Below are 17,280 nucleotides of genomic sequence, written 5' to 3'. Positions count from 1 at the left end.
AATCTGCTTCCTAGAGAAGTGTGCTGCTTACTTTGCATAGAATAGTTTAATTGGCAACCCTACCTTAGAAATTATTTCTAAGCCATAAAATTATATTGTTATTGTTTTTTTAAGTGATTTCCTTTAGAACAAAATTGAAGAGATTAATAGACTTGAGATAAAATTTGCCCAGTGAATTTGAAATGGAAGAATAAGATTTTGAACTTCCACTCTGGAATGGACAATAGAGAACGTTTTTCAAAACAGTTCAAATATGATTAAGAAAAACCTATTCAAGTTTCTGACCACACAAGATATTGGTTCTTGACACTTAAACCAAAAGGCCTGTCCATTTTCTTTAAAGAATCTTGATACAATCCTAGTAATTGTGTGCATGCTCCTTTACTACTAACATTTCTAGATTGATGTAGTTTAGATATAATCTACAATGCAGCCATATTTGCTTGTGTTTCTAGTCCTGTTTTCCAAAACATAATTCCATAGACAGTCTCAAGTAGTTAGGTAAGATATATAAATATTTTCCAATCACTGAATATCATTTCATTACTGAGTACAACATTCTCAGTGTTTAATACAGTTCACTCGGCTGGATCTTTCATTGTACAGATGGAGATTAGCATGTTTTTGTGGTATGTGTTTTGAGAAATTCCATGAAAATACAAGATTACAGAATTGTGGGGGGGGGGAGTCTTGCATTGCATTGGAATAGCACCACAAAAAGATGTCAAAAGCAGGCAGATATCTGGATCAAATGCATGGAATGAGCTGAATGTGCCCCATTTATTCATGTTTGGAAGCCATGTTCCAATAAACTATCAAGAGGGGCTTAAGGGAAAATAATTAGATTTAATTAAAATTAAGTTTAGTAATGAGTTTCAGTTTTATGTTCTCTCATGTTCCAGGATAGTTGTGAGAAGTTCAGATGTTCCTGTTGCCATTTTCAGTTAATCATATGCTAGCGTATCACAAATAACTAAACTGTTGTAGAAACAGAACACTCCATAAATTATAGTTTGGTTTATTTTCACCACAATTCTGAACAATAATTCTCCATTAACAATTTTGCCACATTTCACTAGAAAATGGTCATTAAATCAAAAAAGTCTGCTGGATGTGAGTATATATATTTTGAAGCAGTTGCAGTTGATTTAGAATTGTTGCAACTTAGAATTTTTCTGCAGCTGCAGATCATAAACTGAGTTCATACACTATACGGTGTTGTGGTCTGCTTTAACTGCTTTTTATTAAATAAGCCATAGTGTACTAAGCCATAAATCACAGTTTTACAAACCATAATTATGGGATTCACAGATATTAAGTCAACATTAAAGTAATATTATGACTTAATATAATATGTGAATCCAGGTATTCATTTGCTTAGTGCCAGTTGTTTGCATCTACTGTCGTCATGAAACAGGTGCACGCTTGACAGTCTTAAAATACTGCTGAGCTAACAGTGATAGAAGTTTTGAATATTAGGTAAAAAGCAAGTTGCCTCTGAAGATTTGATCTGTAATCTGCTGCTGTCTTTCCTTCGCACTTTAGGCAGTTGCAATTTTGACAGCTACGTATCCAGTGGGACACATGCCATATGGCTGGCTGACAGAGATCCGAGCGGTTTACCCTGCTTTTGACAAGGTGAGCTTGTTTTCTGTGATGAAAGCAAATCCTTAGTTTTCCTTTCAAATGCAGTTTTGCCAAGAATACTCTGTAAGAAATAGGCTTTGTGAGGAGTGAATTTGCAAAAAAAAAGAGAAAAAGGAGAGCAAACTAGAAAATTGCTTTTCCTGATACTGTCACATATGCATCGATCTCGCTCCGTCCTGCTCGACAGCTCCACCTCTTTTATTCCTTATGAAGTGATTGGAACAATGACCTCCATGCCAAAAGGTTAATCCTTTGTTTGCTTAAGGAATTGTAAGGTAATTGTTTCTCTGTGGTGTCCCTACGTGTCAACAAAGGATGGAGCACAAAGATACAATAGAACATAAAAAGAGCCTCAGCAATCTATGTTGCGCAGGAAACTTTCTCTTACACTGTACCCTGAAGAGAACTATTGAGGGTTTTTTCCCCTTGAGTCTCTGACTCACAACTAATAAACTAACAAAATGATGCACAAAGATGGGTATACACATGCACGCTAAAAGTATGTGCGTGTTCCTCAGCTTCCTTTTATCCATAGCTCCCTTTAAGAATGACATCACTGCTTCAGCTGTTCTAGGATGAACACTTCCTTCTGTTTCAGAAGCTCCATCTGTCTAGCTAGATACGAGGGTGAATTCAGGGAGAGAAAGATAGGTTGTTTTTTTTAAATATTTGTATAGTGATATCTGGAATTTCTTTGTGCAGAACAGAACATCAAGTCACTTAGTATGTGTACAAATCATAAGAGTGAATAAAAACCAGATGTTCAGGTGTTCAGTTTCTGTAGGATACTTTTATTGATAATTAGAGATAGGATAAATCAGGATACAGTGATTTAGATCATCGGGGAGAGATGAAAGAATGTTTCTCTATGAAAACAATTCCTGTTATATGGATCAGATTGGAATTAATAGATTTCTAGGAATCTGGAAAATTTTGCCTGAAAATTCAGTAGGTACATTATAAAAAGGCGGATACCCCTACCATAATAAATAAATAAGAGCTTGCTATGTTGTGTGTTCAGCATCTTAAATAGCATCTTGCTGCATCAATCTGCAGGGCTGGGTTTGGATAAATTCCCATTAAAGTGTAGGGAATTGGACAGAAGATGGACAAACAGAGAAGGTTAATGATCCTTAACCAATTCATACAGCACTGACTGGCATAGAAAAACAATCTCCCATTTCTTATATGTGTTCGATTTAGAAGTTGCACTCAGTGGCGTTAACCAATCTATAGAATAAGTCCCACTAAATCAGTGTTATTACTTACACTGCAAGATGTTCGAAGCTACTGTTCTGTGGCTATGTGAAAAGCTTTAATTTATTGAATGGAAGAGTTTCAGCTCAGAATCAGAGGCCTGTCTACATGTAGGATCCTAATTATGAAATACTGCAAATGTACTTCAGTAAGCCTGTGGGATGCGGTTCGTTTTGATTCTGATTAGAAAGAAATGATGTGGGTCTATAGAAAGCAGCTTCACAAGTTTGTGGCTGCGATCTGCAATAAGCAAAATTATAGCCAATTTTGCTTCTTCGTCATGCAAGAGCTGCAGTATGGGTAGTAAAACTATGGCGTTACTTCCAGAAGCAAAATCTATTTTCTTGGACACTCTTTCATTGTATTCTAGCCAGTAAAGAATTTACTTTCTAAAGTTTCTCAGTTCAGATCTACTCAGCATTAAATTCATCTAAAGGAATGCATAAGTAGAGATTAGGTTGGCAAAATCAGTTGATTTGCCCCTGAACTAAGGGGCAAATCTACTAAGCCATTGCTCTACTAAGGCTAATGGCACTGGTTTTTCTCCCTTTCACCTTAGAACAATCCCAGCAATAAAATGGTGAATTCCAGCAGTACTGTCACAGGAACCCACATCAAAAAGTTCACTTTTGTCTGCATGGCTCTCTCTTTAACGGTAAGGTATCAACTGTCTTATTACTGCTTTTAAAATAAATCCTATTTTAACCACTCTCCTTCCACATTCTTTACCGAGATATGGCAGGGTTATCTACCCCCTCCTCCACCTCTGTTAGCCATGCAATATTTTATCCTAATCTTCCAGAACTACTACTAGAAGAATTCTTGGAGACTGGCTGATAGTCTTCCTGGCTGGAAATTCTATAACCATTTTTCCAGAACCACTGTCAGTGTCTCCATTGGCTGTAAACACTACATTTTGGAGCATAAGTACCACATGTGATCTGTCCTCTTCTGGTTACTGAATAGGTCAGCAACAAATATTTGTTTGATTGCACTCCCTACATTTGGCCACGACTGTTGTGGTTCTTCATTTTAGACAGTCTGCAGAAAAGAATGCTGCCACTGAGATTACGAATTTGATCTGTTTAGTATATTTGAGAAAGCAAAACACAGTAAATATATACAAGATATAACAAAATTGTTGAAAATACTTTTTTTTAATCCAATTGCATTAGATTTCAGATACAATTTTCTCTTTAAATAGATGAAGCCTCACATATGAAGAATAAAAATCAGTTTTAGAATGTTTACTTTTCTCTTTATTTCTAGCAAACTCAATTATTGAATATGGTGAAAGTGATGTTCTGAAATATTGTTTGTGCTATTCTATGTTTTCAGACTGCTAGATTCTCTTTTGGTTGCCACATTCAGCATTCAGATTTCAAAGAACTGGTTACAAAATGAATCATTTATCCTTTTCCGTATATTAGAAAGACCTAAAAATCAAGAGGTTTATTCAAAGTCAAGCTATTTGAGTTTATTATTTTTCACCATAACACATTTTTATTAGGTTATAAAGTAATATAAAATGCAAAAATGAAAAGTAAATAAAAGAGTAGTGAGAGGGGAGTTTATTATTGATTAGCAAAACATGAGGATTTTTTTCATCCTGACTTGGAGTTTCTAGGAACTGTCCTTGTTTGCAAAGCAGGTGCTTTCTTAGGATGTTGTTCCTTAGAATATTATTTTTAAATTATAGGTGTAGACATTAGGAATTTGGTGTTAAAATACTTCTGAGTTTGTCTTTTCTCCTTCAAATAAGTCACAAGGCAATTTTACTGAGAAAAGAAACAAATATCAGACAAAAGCAAACAGAATCTGAATAAAAGAGACCTGTAACCGTCTTGGAATATAATTTGCACATTTTTATGTCTCACTAATTTAACTTTAAAGAATTCAGATGAACTTAAATATTAAATATCTCTGAAATCTTCCATACAGGAATTGCAATGCATCCCTCTTGAGTAAATTAAAAAAAAATGAAAAGGAACGTCATAATTATGTGGTATTCCTGCTAATAAATACTTGCTTTTTTAGAGTCTATCATTGTTATATTATAGCACAAGAGGGCACAACATTACCCTCAAACCTTTTATGAAAAAGTTATCAGTTGAACTCCATCACTAATCTTTTCATTACCTTCTCTTTCCTTTTCAGCAATATTGGGGATTGGCTTCTAAAAATAGATGTTCATTGTGAGTTAGTGCTTATTCTTAATCAAAAATCTCATTAATCTTCTTAATTAGACAGGTCCTTCATTTATCCTTGAGTCTCCCAGCTGTTCATTATCTGCTTGAAGTCTTTTATGTTTATAAATTAAAATGCTTGTGTAAGAAAACCTTGAATAAGTCACATACAAATGCGTTGACTTCTACTAAATATTATTACTGATTAATGCTTCCTAATTTTTATTTAAGACTGTTTTAATTGTCGGTTTTACTGCACACCACCCAGAATCACTTTTATGAGATGGGCAGCTATATAAATTTGATAAATAAATCCTGAACAGTATGTGGAATGACGGGTCTTTGGTGTTTTCGTTGCAGACATTTCATTACCCAAACTAGGTAATATCATCAGTGCTAGTAAGGGAGTAGGATTTGCTCTCAATTTATATTCTAGTGAGCTGTTTATTATTAGCTTGTTTGGCAGTTTCTTGATTAATCGATGTTACCTGGGTGTTAATTGCTAATGAGGAGGTGTTTCGGGGAGGTGTTTTAGTCATTTTGTCCTCCTTTAGAGCATCAAGGACCCCTCATTCCATCCCAGAGCTATAAATGTTCTTCTTTATCAATATGTGTGGAATCCTGAGCTATCTTGGGAAGTTTGGTGAACTAAATAAAATGCTACCTTCAATATATTAACAGCAAAGTACTTTATGTTATTAGACTAAGAGAGGTCTGGTTTTTACCCTTATATAAACATACAGCGCCTAAATTCTAGTCAAACAGGTTTTTAATCCATTTTGGACTAATAATCAAACAGCTTGGATAGTTCTCAGCATCTTTCAGGTGTACTTTTTTTTAAAAAAAAGATATTTTTATTAAACATTTTTTTAAAACAAAAAGAAATTTTAACACTTTTCTTTTCAACAGCACTTTTAAGAAAAAAAGATTGTTTAGCACATTACTTCCCCATTTCCCCCCCCCCCCGCCGCCCATTTTTGGACACATTCTTCTCTCTCTACAACTAGTCCTCAACTTATGACTGGTCGCTTAGCAACCATTCAAAGTTACAACAGAGCCCCGTGCACAGAATGTGACTCTTCCCTCCCCCCTGCCCCTGAATTTCCAAGGTGTCCTCTAGGCTTTCCTGCTCAATCTAGGGTCTTGTATAGAATTTCCTGCTTGAACAGGAGATGGTTGGACTAGAAGACCTCTAAGATCCCTTCCAGCTTTGTTATTCTGTTAGATCAAACTGACTCTTCCAATAAAAATGTTCTGTTCTGACCCCATACCTAATGTTGAGAAGAAAAGGAGGATTTTTTTTTTATTTTGATCATACTGTTTTCCTTCTTGTGGCTTGCTTCTTAATACTGTTTGCACAGAGCAATTGCCAAAAGCATTGCAGAAAAGAAGGAGAAAGATAGACAGAGACTAACCCAGAGCCTTGTTCTAGGACTAAGTGGACTCTACCTTTTCTTCTCCCCGGGACACATAATTTTGGAGGAAGGAAATCAGATTTTTCTCTATTTTTAAAATGTAAATGACATTTGTAAGCCACTCGGGTAGCAGTTGTATCTTGAAAAGTAAAATTTCAAAATAAATTCTAAATGTACAGGGTTAGGGTTAGGGTTAGGAGTCCTCGACTCACAACCACAATTGAGCCTAAAATTTCCATTGTTAAGTGAGTTTTTCCCCATTCTACAACCTCCCTTGACACAGTTGTTAAGTGAATAACTGCCGCTGATAAGTTAGTAGCTTGATTATTAAATGAATCTTGCTTGCTCATTGATTTGCTTGTCAGAAGGTTGTAAAAGATGACCTTGGGACACAGCAATGGTCATAGGTATGAACCAATTGCCAAGCATCTGGTTTTTGCTCATATGATCAAAGGCCAGGATATCCAGTTTAAAGACATGGGAAGTAATACAGTTTCACCAGTGAGCTTCTTTCCCTTCTTATTGGACTAAAGATCAAATTTTTGTCTGGAAAGAAAACTAATTAGGCAGTGACATATGTCATGGAGTCTCTAAGTAGCCAGGAGAGGAGGTGTCCTTCAGTCAATCTCATCAACTTCAGAGAAGCATAAGCAAGATCCTTTTCTATTTTTTGAAGAGCTTTTCCTGTAAGCTGTGTAAGCTGCAGCAGTAGTCACTTCCCTTTTGAAACGTACAATATTTTCACCATAGTGCAAGTACTATGAGGTCCCAAACGTTTGCAGATAGTTGGAAAAGACTGAAGCTTTAGAGAACTGTTGAACAGAAGCTACTGAGGTAGACAGGAGAATAGGCTGACTTGATATGATCAGACAGAAGCCTCTGTTTTTTTTCTTCGTAGAGAGAAACAGATGGAACAAACTGCATTAGGTAATGAGAGAATATTTGTTGGACGGTGGATTGATTTATGAGATAGATGTGTACAAGTTGACATAACAAATTTTGTATGCTGAACAGTTTGCTTTGTGCTTAGGCCTCTCTCATCAAGTTGAAGCAGTCCTGGTTGTATATGTTGTGTTCTTTGTGCAAGATGTGGGTGCTTTTTTTTTTTTAAGTTACTTGTTCATTTCTTAGCACTTGTTTATCTTTTTATGCTGAAAGAATTAATACATGCTATATTGAAGTAGGTGTGTGAACTCTGCCACGTACATTTCTTCACATGAGAAGAGCTGTAGCCTAATGAAATGAAATGATACACTATATATATTCTATGTTAAAATATTTTCTGATTGGTTTGGGGTAAAAGTCTCTCCAAATATTTTCTCAATACAGTGGCTCAGATGCGAATTAGTCAGATCCTTAAAACAAATCTCTGAATTTGTGATCTGCAATAAATCCTTAAAATCAAAGAACTCAGGCTTCCAGTTGACATTGCGGCAAGATCGGACATGAGGACCGGGTCTCTGCGCTCCTGTGCCAAGTTTTCCCCATTGGTGGGCTCCGAAAGGAGCCAAAGCCACCCTGTAGGAGTTTGTAGAAGTGAAGAGAGGCTCCCTGTGAGGTCATGGAGAGTTGCAACTCTCCTGTCTGACCCAGGGTTTTTTTTTCCCCTCTCAGCCACAGTGAGGAGAAGAGGCAGCCTAAAGATGGCTGCCACGAAGCTGGGACAATTGAGGAACAACTAAGATTAATGCTGGAGTGAAGTAGGTGAACAGTGAATGGAACTGGGAGAGAGGATTCCTTTTCACGTAAAACCTAACCTCAAGGAATAATTTAGAACTACTTGCCCAGAATTATTCATTAAAGCAGCGATTAAGCACTCTGAGAAAAATACCAGACCGGGAGGAAAAGATTCAGAGAGGGAAAAAATAAATCTTTAAAAATATAGAAAATTGGACTCTTAAACTGGGAAGACATGGTAATGGGAAGGCATTTTAAAATGCTGGAATTATTTACTTTAAAAACTTATCCTGCTTCTATAATTGAATTACAATTAAAATTACAATCAAAATAACTAAAATTAGACAGACTAGTAGTAACACTGAAATTTAAGTTGAGACTGTCACCTACTGGGAATACTTACATGAAGGATTGTGAAAATATTTACTGGGTTATATCTAACTACCCCATGACTACTGGAGACTCAAATATGAGAACAAAGAAGTTTTTTTAATTAAAGTGATCCCTGAATGTTATGCTAGAAGATTGAACCTGTAAAGGTGACATAAAGAAGTTTTTGATAACTTCTGGGACTATTTAAATGGAACTGATTGATTACCTTTGGGATACAAAGAACTGTGATTAATGTACATCTTGAACGGCAATTTTAGGTCTGAATAAATGGTTTTTAGACTACTGGACAATAGTGGGATTTTTTTAAAAACAAAATAAGATGCTTCATAGGGAAGAAATGAGTGGAACTTTGAAGGAGGTAGTGTTGATTTTCCAAAGCACAAAGGACATCATGGAGAAAGGATTTAAGGAGATTATGGAAAAAATGAAAAAATACCATACGAGGGATGATGAGTAACCCACAGTTTGCTATCTAAGTTGAACAGTTTCTTCATTTTCAGTCATTGAAAACTAGATTCATTTTCATGTTCAGTTAGAAAAGGAAATATACTTAACTTCCAAAAGAGAAAGGCAATTTCTTAATCGTATTTTAGTTCTTAATTTATAAAACTGTTTTAGTTACCAAGTTACAGTTTTAAAGTTTTAAGTTAAGCTTAAAAAGTGAAGTAACATAAACCGCAAACATGAGGAAAATAGTTCTTTCTAAAAAAAAAGTTAATCCTATCTTAGTATGAGAATTTATAATTTGACGTTTTTAATGTTTTAAATGGTTACTAGATTCTGACTGTTACAGATTTAGGTAGTGATGGGTAGCCTAAAAATTAAAACCAATAAGTAAACGGTTGCAAGAAATGTATAAAGTACACAATATTTTAGAAAGATTCATATATTATTATAAATGTATGTTTGGTTATACTTATGTAAATTTAAAAACATATTTAGAAGGGTTGTGCAATGTCTTGGAAGACTTCATTTTAAGACTTCTAGAAGTCTTTTATTTTTTATTAAATGTGCAAATCTCTCATTTGTGCTTGAAAATGAATGACTGAAGACATTAAAATAAAAGAACATTAGCAACATATTAAGTCAGAAATATAATAAGGAAATGTTAATCTGGCTTTAAAAGTATATTTTCACTACATTTTAACAGGGAAGTTTAGGTCAATAGGCAAAATGGAGTTGTTTTGGGAATCTGGAAAGGGAAGTTAAACCTGGAATTTTTCATGTAGGTAGAAATATTGGCAATATGAAGCAAGAATATTATTTTAAATAAAATATTAATTTTGTTTTAAATAAAACAATAGGCTTATAAATCTAGTGACTGGTAACCTCCAGTGATCCTAGCAGTCACTAAACATACTGTAAATTGGAGGTGCTTTGAAAGCTGAAGTTCTATATTTTAAAAACCAATGGCACATTTAGCTAATTAAGAGACAATATCTAATCGTGAACTATTATTTTCTGACTCTTCCAGCTCTGCTTTGTAATGTTTTGGACGCCTAATGTATCTGAGAAGATCTTGATCGACATCATTGGAGTTGATTTTGCTTTTGCAGAGCTCTGTGTCATTCCTCTTCGCATCTTCTCCTTCTTTCCCGTTCCAGGTACGTAGAAAACAATATTTACATTAACCCAAAGCTTGCATAACAATCCACCAAAAAGCAACACTTGTAGAAATAAAAGCTCCCAGTTAGAACAATCAACCTTTATGACTTGTTCAGAGCTTCCAGTTAGAGAATGTGTCGGTCGATTCGGGGTAAAGAAAAGCTCTGTACACACACAAAAGCCACACATCTAAACAAGGCTCGTCTATAACTCTTAACACAATATTTAATTTACTATTCACAGGGATTTTAGATTTAGAGGAAGTTATTACTACGGACACAAATTCTTCCAGTTTTCTTGGCAACCTTTGCAGAAGTGTCTTGTCAATATCATGTTCCTAGGCTAGAGACAGTCACCCAGATGGCTTTTATGCATAAGGCAAGACTAAAACTCAACTCCTGCCTTCTAGTCCAGGGCATTACTGATTTGACCATACTTAACATTAAAGGCAAATAATGATCAAATAAAAATATGTTTACTCAGAAGGGAACAAAAATAAAGCAAAAATAAGCATACCAAGATTTTCAAATATATTGAGAGCCCACATTTTAAAATCACAGTTTAAACTAAAGTAAAGTTAAGAAAAGTCTTCACCTGGAATATAAAAAACACACCATAACAAGGCATATCTCTGAAGACAATGTTTCACAAGTAGCTCACCAAGAAAATATTTTCCTGGTTTCCCAGCTGTTTGGTTGTACTTGGGAGGACACTTACTGTACAGAACCTCTGGAAGGGACTTCAGCTATTGACTACTGGTTAAGATTTTGAAGACTAAAGCTAGTATTCTACCATGACTCCCATTCTGCGTTCACATCCAAGATTAAAACTAGCATTTTAATCTGGGTGTGAACACAGAATGGGAATCATAGCAGAATAAAACACCAAATAATGGAACTGCCCATGGTTGAATGCTGTGTATACAGGATAATTCCAACTACTTTAAATTAAAATGTAAACTATGAGGCAATACAGATTAATTCCAGCTAAAATAAACGTTCTCAGTTTGAGCAAGTCTATAGTCATGTCAGAAGCACCTGCAAAGCAGGGGTGAAATCCAGCAGGTTCTGACAGGTTCTGGAGAATTGGTAGCGGAGATTTTGAACAGTTCGGAGAACCAGTAGTGGAAATTTTGAGTAGCTTGGAGAACCAACAAATACCACCTCTGGCTGCCCCAGAGAGGGGGGGAATGGAGATTTTGCAGTATCCTTTCCCTGCCATGCCCACCAAGCCATGCCCACAGAACCGGCAGTAAAAAAATTTGGATGTCACCACTGCTGCAAAGTTAACCGAAGGGTGTGTCTGGATTGAAAGAATTTGCCGGTGACAATTCCATTGCTCAAGGGACTCCCAGTTGCCAAAAGCAATGCAATTTTCGGGCAGGCTCCTTTCACATTACCCAGTCTGAGCAGGACCAAGTCTGGAGTCAGTTGTGTTAATGCCTCATCTTTTAGGTTGAAGAAGGTGGATCAAACCTTTAGTAGAAATGTGCTATTTTGAGAGGGCAACAAACTATATCACAAGGATCTTAGTTTAGTAGTATATTAGCCAAAGGATTTTTTTTTATTGGCAAATCCTATTTTTTAAGCAACAGGAGAAATCTGATTTTGCTACTGGTAGTGTATTGTAACTCCAGCTATGTATTTATGTGTTTGCAGCTTCTTTAATCATGAATAATGCTCATTTTCTTATGCTCATACCTTCATGTGATACCTGAGAAAGAAAGGCAATCTGGTTTTTTTTTTCTTGGTGGGAACCAGAATTGTCTTTTAGAAGTTGAACGTGTATCTGAGGTTTTGCTACCAGTAATCGTTCTTTCTGTGATCTTCTTCTTTAGTCACAGTAAGAGCACATTTGACAGGATGGTTGATGACCTTGAAAAAGACTTTTGTCCTGGCTCCTAGCTCAGTACTGCGCATCATTGTTCTCATCACCAGTTTGATTGTGCTGCCTTATTTAGGGTAAGTTATACTATTAGCCTTTTGTATTTTTGTCAATGATGCCATGATGTCTGTAACACAAAGTCATACTCTCCATTGCATTAAACCACAATATTCTCCATCCACATCCAATTGCTACTTGGCTGGGTCACAGTTCAACTGCACATGGAATTGCTTATTGGTTAAAAGGAAGGACATAAAGAGAGGGAAGAATGCAGAGATGGGTTTCAGCAGCTTCTGACTAGTTCTGGAGAACCAGTAGTGGAAATTTTGAGTAGTTTGGAGAACTGGTAGTAAAAATTCTGACTGGCCCCGCCCCCATGTATTCTCTGCCTCCCGAGTCCCAGCTGATCTGGAGGACATGGGGATTTTGCAGTAACCTTCCCATGGAATGGGGTGGGGATGGAGATTTTATAGTATCCTTCCCCTGCCATGTCCACCAAGCCACACCCTCCAAGCCATGCCATACCCACCAAGCAACACCCACAGAACCAGTAGTAAAAATATTTGAAAACCCACCACTGGAAGAATGCTATCATTTCAGAAAAGATTTATGGGGAAACTCTGCCCAACAATCATTACCCATAGTGATAGCTTTCTATATTAAATGCTTTGTATATGTGGTGATAATTTAAATCGGGGTTTGCTTCAGCTGTTTGCTAGGGCAGACAAACTTTTTGTGAGCATGGGCCACCTTTATGTTTTTCTCTATTTCTTTCATTAATGGAAAGACTGCTCTGCATTTCTACTGGGACAGAACCAGTGGTGGGATTCAAGTAATTTAACAACCGGTTCTCTGCCCTAATGATTTCTTCCAGCAACCAGTTTGCCAAACTACTCAGAAAGTTAACAACCGGTTCTCCCAAAGTGGTGCAAACTGGCTGAATCCCACCACTGGACAGAGCCAATATTTTTAATGGGGATGGAGCTTTGTAAAGCCGTAAGGAACATTCCAAAGAATTGCAAAGAATTGGAATTAGTTCAGTCTAGATGCATGCCAAACAGACTTGGTTTGGATATAGAATTACTTTCAAGTGACGTTTAGAGTTGATGAAGTGTTCCTAAAAGTTGATTGAAACTGTTGCTTGCCTCAGTTATCCCCCCCATTTAATTTTGGCTGATATATACATTATTTATCTGCAAAAAGCTTTGATAAAGAAACTCATTTCTGTGCATTATTTCCCGAATGTTTGACTTTGCTGTATTTTGACCACACTAAAATGATTGATTATTAGATGATGACTTTGGGACTCTGATTTTTAGAATATATATGTTCAATTTTCAAATGGAAATCACAACCTAGGTACAGTAGTGATATGATGGAGGGGCAGGGATCTTCCTGCATGGAAGAGACCATATACACATTTCAGAATGTTAAGAGTGTGCATAGTTCTCTTTCTTTCTGCCAGGAAAACTATTATTGCAAGATGTTGGAAGATGTCTCTAAAGCCTAGGTTTTGTGATTAGGTTGTGTAGCAGGCTAAGAATCAGGCATACATACAGAGTAGTACCCACTGCTCATTTTCACTCATGGCATCTGAGAGGAATAACTAATCAGACATTAGTCTATTTCTGAATTTTTGAGTTACAAACTTTCAATGATATGAACAGATCTGTCTGCAACTTCAACCTAGGAGGTCCCAGAAATTGGAAGAAGATTAGTTTACAGCACATCACATACATATACTTGTTTGGACTTGCAAACAAAATGGGATGTTACCTGTGTAGAGCACTTCTATATTGTTGCTTATGAGACTAGCACATGATCTTTTTTGGCTACCTAGTCCTGTGTTGTATATACACATTCTTTGGCCATGCCGTTTTTGTTTCAATATTTGAAATTCTTGGGTTTTTTTCTAAGAGCTTATTCTTTCCTGTAACATCCCCATCCCTTACATTATCTATATTACCAGTCATCATTTTGACCCCCTTCTCTTTAGGAGGACCTTCCCACTTGGAGCCTCTCTTCCATCATGAAGATATGGTTTCCCCAGTCCTGCATTTTTTCCCCTCATAACCAAGACAATCTTTCTGCATGTTATTGTGCTGGTAGTAATCAAACTTTAACATTACAGTCAATGACTGGACCAGGGAAAATTTTGGGGACTGATATCAAGGCAATTGTTTTAGTCTGTAACATTATACAGAAAGAACATTATTTAAAGTATTAATGTAACCAAACTTTAATCATTCTAGTAATCATCATTGTTGAACTACAGTGATTAAGTATGAGAAAATAGAATGTATCTCTTTCTGATATTCTTAGGGTCCATGGAGCTACTCTAGGTGTAGGATCACTTCTTGCTGGCTTTGTAGGAGAATCAACTATGGTTGCAATAGCAGCTTGTTACGTCTATCAAAAACAGGTAAAACATTCTCTCAAGAAACAGACCTCTTGTTTATCTGCTTGTACCTTCAGCCTACAGTAATGGTTATGATTTCTGAAGACCAGAAATGGTCTTTTGAATTGAAGTATGTTTGTTATAGGCATGTTACTGAATTTATTGCTGTGTACAGTAAAGCACAGCTTCTATTTTATTCTTACTTGAGTCCTTGAGAAGCTTTGCTCATCTGATTCTAATAAAGAGATAACTTATAACCTTTCAGATATGTCTCCATCGAGAAAAGCATCCCATAAATGAGTGCAGCAGTTGAAAACCTCCCTCCCTTAGAAGATGAGATGCCCTTGATTATAAATTCATTTTTTTATTTATTTTTGGAGATTGGCAATGATTAATGGTATAGAAGGATGTGGTCTATCAGATGCTGAATCCAAACTTACCTGTGGCTTTAAAAGTAATTTGATGGTGCCCTTCAGATGAGTGGACTTCACCTTTGAGAATTCTCAGTAATAGCCATTCGGAAGGGAGCCCAGTTTGTGGAAGCCTGGAATAATTTCAAAAGTTTTTTCTGTGCCAATTCTACAATAGGAGATCTGCTTTGGAGTTTTTTTTAATTCAAAATCAATTTTCCTTATTTAACTTATTAAGTTCATATGTCCACTCATCTAACATAGTTACAAACTTCAATAAAAACAAGAATGACATTCATTCATTCATTGTTTTCTATAGCCAACCATCTCAGTCAATGATTCTGGGCAGATTACAAATAAAGACAGACACACAGACAGAGAAAATGGCAATTGAGGATAAACAAAACAGCAATGAATGAACCATCTTCAAAGACTCAATCCTGATCCCCATGCCGGGGAAAGCAGGCTGGTCTTAAAAGCTTTATGAAAGACCAGCAGGGTCACGGCCATCTTAATCCTGGGTGGTGTGGTGTTCCAATGGGCAGGTGCTATAACACTTGCAGAGTTCTGCTAGATGATATTCCTTAACAGGCAAAGCCCCAGATCATGTTCCTCCTGCCAATCCTGATGACATGGGTAGTAGAAACAGTTGGAGGAAGGCAATTCCTCAAATTTCCTGACCACATGAAGGGCATTAGATGTGACTAATCTTTGCCTTGAATTGTATCCATAAGCATACTGGATGCCCGTGAAACTCACAGTGAGGATATAATATGGGTGTTTTAAGATATACTCATTGTTACTCAAGCTGCCACATTCTGCCCTCGCATCCTGGACATCAACTGTTTCAGCTCCTTTCCTTGGGATGCCACTACAGGCCATTGCAGGCCAAAACAACTAGACACAGGGACAGTTTTTTCCCTCACGCCATCCCTCTGCTAAACACTTAATTCCCATAGTACTGTCTTATGTCTTAGTATATTTACCCATGGTGTATGAACTGTAGTATTATTAGTATTCTTCTTATCTTCTCTATTAGCCTCTCTTATTAGTTTCATTATTATTATGGCAGCAGGGAAGATGGTTGCATGTGCATAACCTAGTTACCGCGCATGCACAAATGAAGCTTTGCCTACTTGCCTGTCACTTGTGCGGCCCAGTTCCCAACAGGCCACAAACTGGTAGCAATTTGGGAATTGGGGACCTCTTTTCTAGGTGATACCATTTCACCCCTGTGTTGGAAAATCTACACAGGTTGACATTTGCTTTCCAAACCCAGTTGAGGTTGCTCACTTTAGTATAAAGGTGTACATGGCCAAGTTACCTGGAGGATCCCCTGTAAAGTCTGCCTTTCCCTCCTCAAGACCATGCTTTGTGCAGAACTCACCGCCAATATGTCCAACTTTAGCAACTAAATTCTGCTTCATCTAAAGCAGGGCAATCATTGTGGAATAAATTGCCCTTGCAGATGAGGCTGACTTCCTCTTAAATAGGAAGGAGATTAAATCTCTTTAGAGTTTAATGATTTGGCATTTACTTTTAGCACTTTATAATTTTATGCGTTACATGTGTGTTTATCTAAGCCATCCAGAGATCTACGAATGGCTGGAACACAGGAAGGCAGGAAGATAAGCAAGCAACCTGCCTGCAGGTCATCTTCTACAAAACTGTTTGGTTTTTTTTCCCACCTAGAAAAAGAAGAGGAATGATAATGAGACTGCAACAGAAGGTGAAGACTCAGCAATGACTGACATGCCTCCAACAGAAGAAATGACGGACATCGTAGAAATGAGAGAAGACAATGAATAATAAATGGAAAACTCTGCAGGGAAAACTGGAAGTTTACTTCTTCTCCCACACTTTACTTTTAATAATGAGGCCTTGCTTCTGAAGGTTTCAGATAATGAATTCATAGCATACCAAGTATGCTGGCATGGATGAGGAACTTAAAGGAACAGTCTCTATTTTTCTTCTTCCCCTTCCACTGATTCTTTTTTCTCATTTCATGCAATAGCAAAAGACATGGCGGCTATTCAGTAGAGGAAACTTATGTTTTTGGGACCTTATCTTTCTTTGGTCAACCAAAGTCTCTCTGTTGAATCATGGATTGTGTTGCCATCCTGCATCATCTTCTAATACCTGCCCCATTTCTTTTTATTATTGTTAATGAAATATAAAAATACAACTGGGGTTTGTGGGGAGGGGGGAACATTAGCTTTATTTTGCTTGCTGAAACATGACCTTCCTGACTCCTTTGATCTGCATCATGGTGGAGCCCTGAGATTGGCTTTCGTATTATTCAGTGTAATATATTGTATACTGCTAAGACTACCAAACAAGATCCTAAGTCAAAAAAGAGCGAGAGACGAAATATCTTAGAGACTTTGATAAATACAGAATAAAACTAA

At 36.7% G+C, this 17,280-nt stretch overlaps 1 protein-coding gene across 1 annotated transcript in view; it reads left to right on the top strand.

The window, feature by feature from the left end:
- ANKH (ANKH inorganic pyrophosphate transport regulator) overlaps positions 1-17,078 on the top strand; it is a 98,145-nt gene extending 81,067 nt beyond the window's left edge. Inside the window, exons 7-12 of the mRNA XM_058178792.1 lie at positions 1,546-1,638; positions 3,464-3,559; positions 10,050-10,179; positions 12,018-12,141; positions 14,387-14,486; positions 16,565-17,078. Of these exons, the coding sequence (XP_058034775.1) occupies positions 1,546-1,638; positions 3,464-3,559; positions 10,050-10,179; positions 12,018-12,141; positions 14,387-14,486; positions 16,565-16,681 (660 nt within the window). The 3' untranslated portion in view covers positions 16,682-17,078. The remainder of the gene's footprint in view (positions 1-1,545; positions 1,639-3,463; positions 3,560-10,049; positions 10,180-12,017; positions 12,142-14,386; positions 14,487-16,564) is intronic.
- The last annotated feature ends 202 nt before the right edge of the window (positions 17,079-17,280 follow it).

This window comes from Ahaetulla prasina, chromosome 3, assembly GCF_028640845.1.
Source record: "Ahaetulla prasina isolate Xishuangbanna chromosome 3, ASM2864084v1, whole genome shotgun sequence".
Taxonomy (NCBI): Eukaryota; Metazoa; Chordata; class Lepidosauria; order Squamata; family Colubridae; genus Ahaetulla; species Ahaetulla prasina.
The sequence above is the reverse complement of the archived record's forward strand: the minus strand, read 5'-3'. Positions and strand labels throughout refer to the sequence as shown.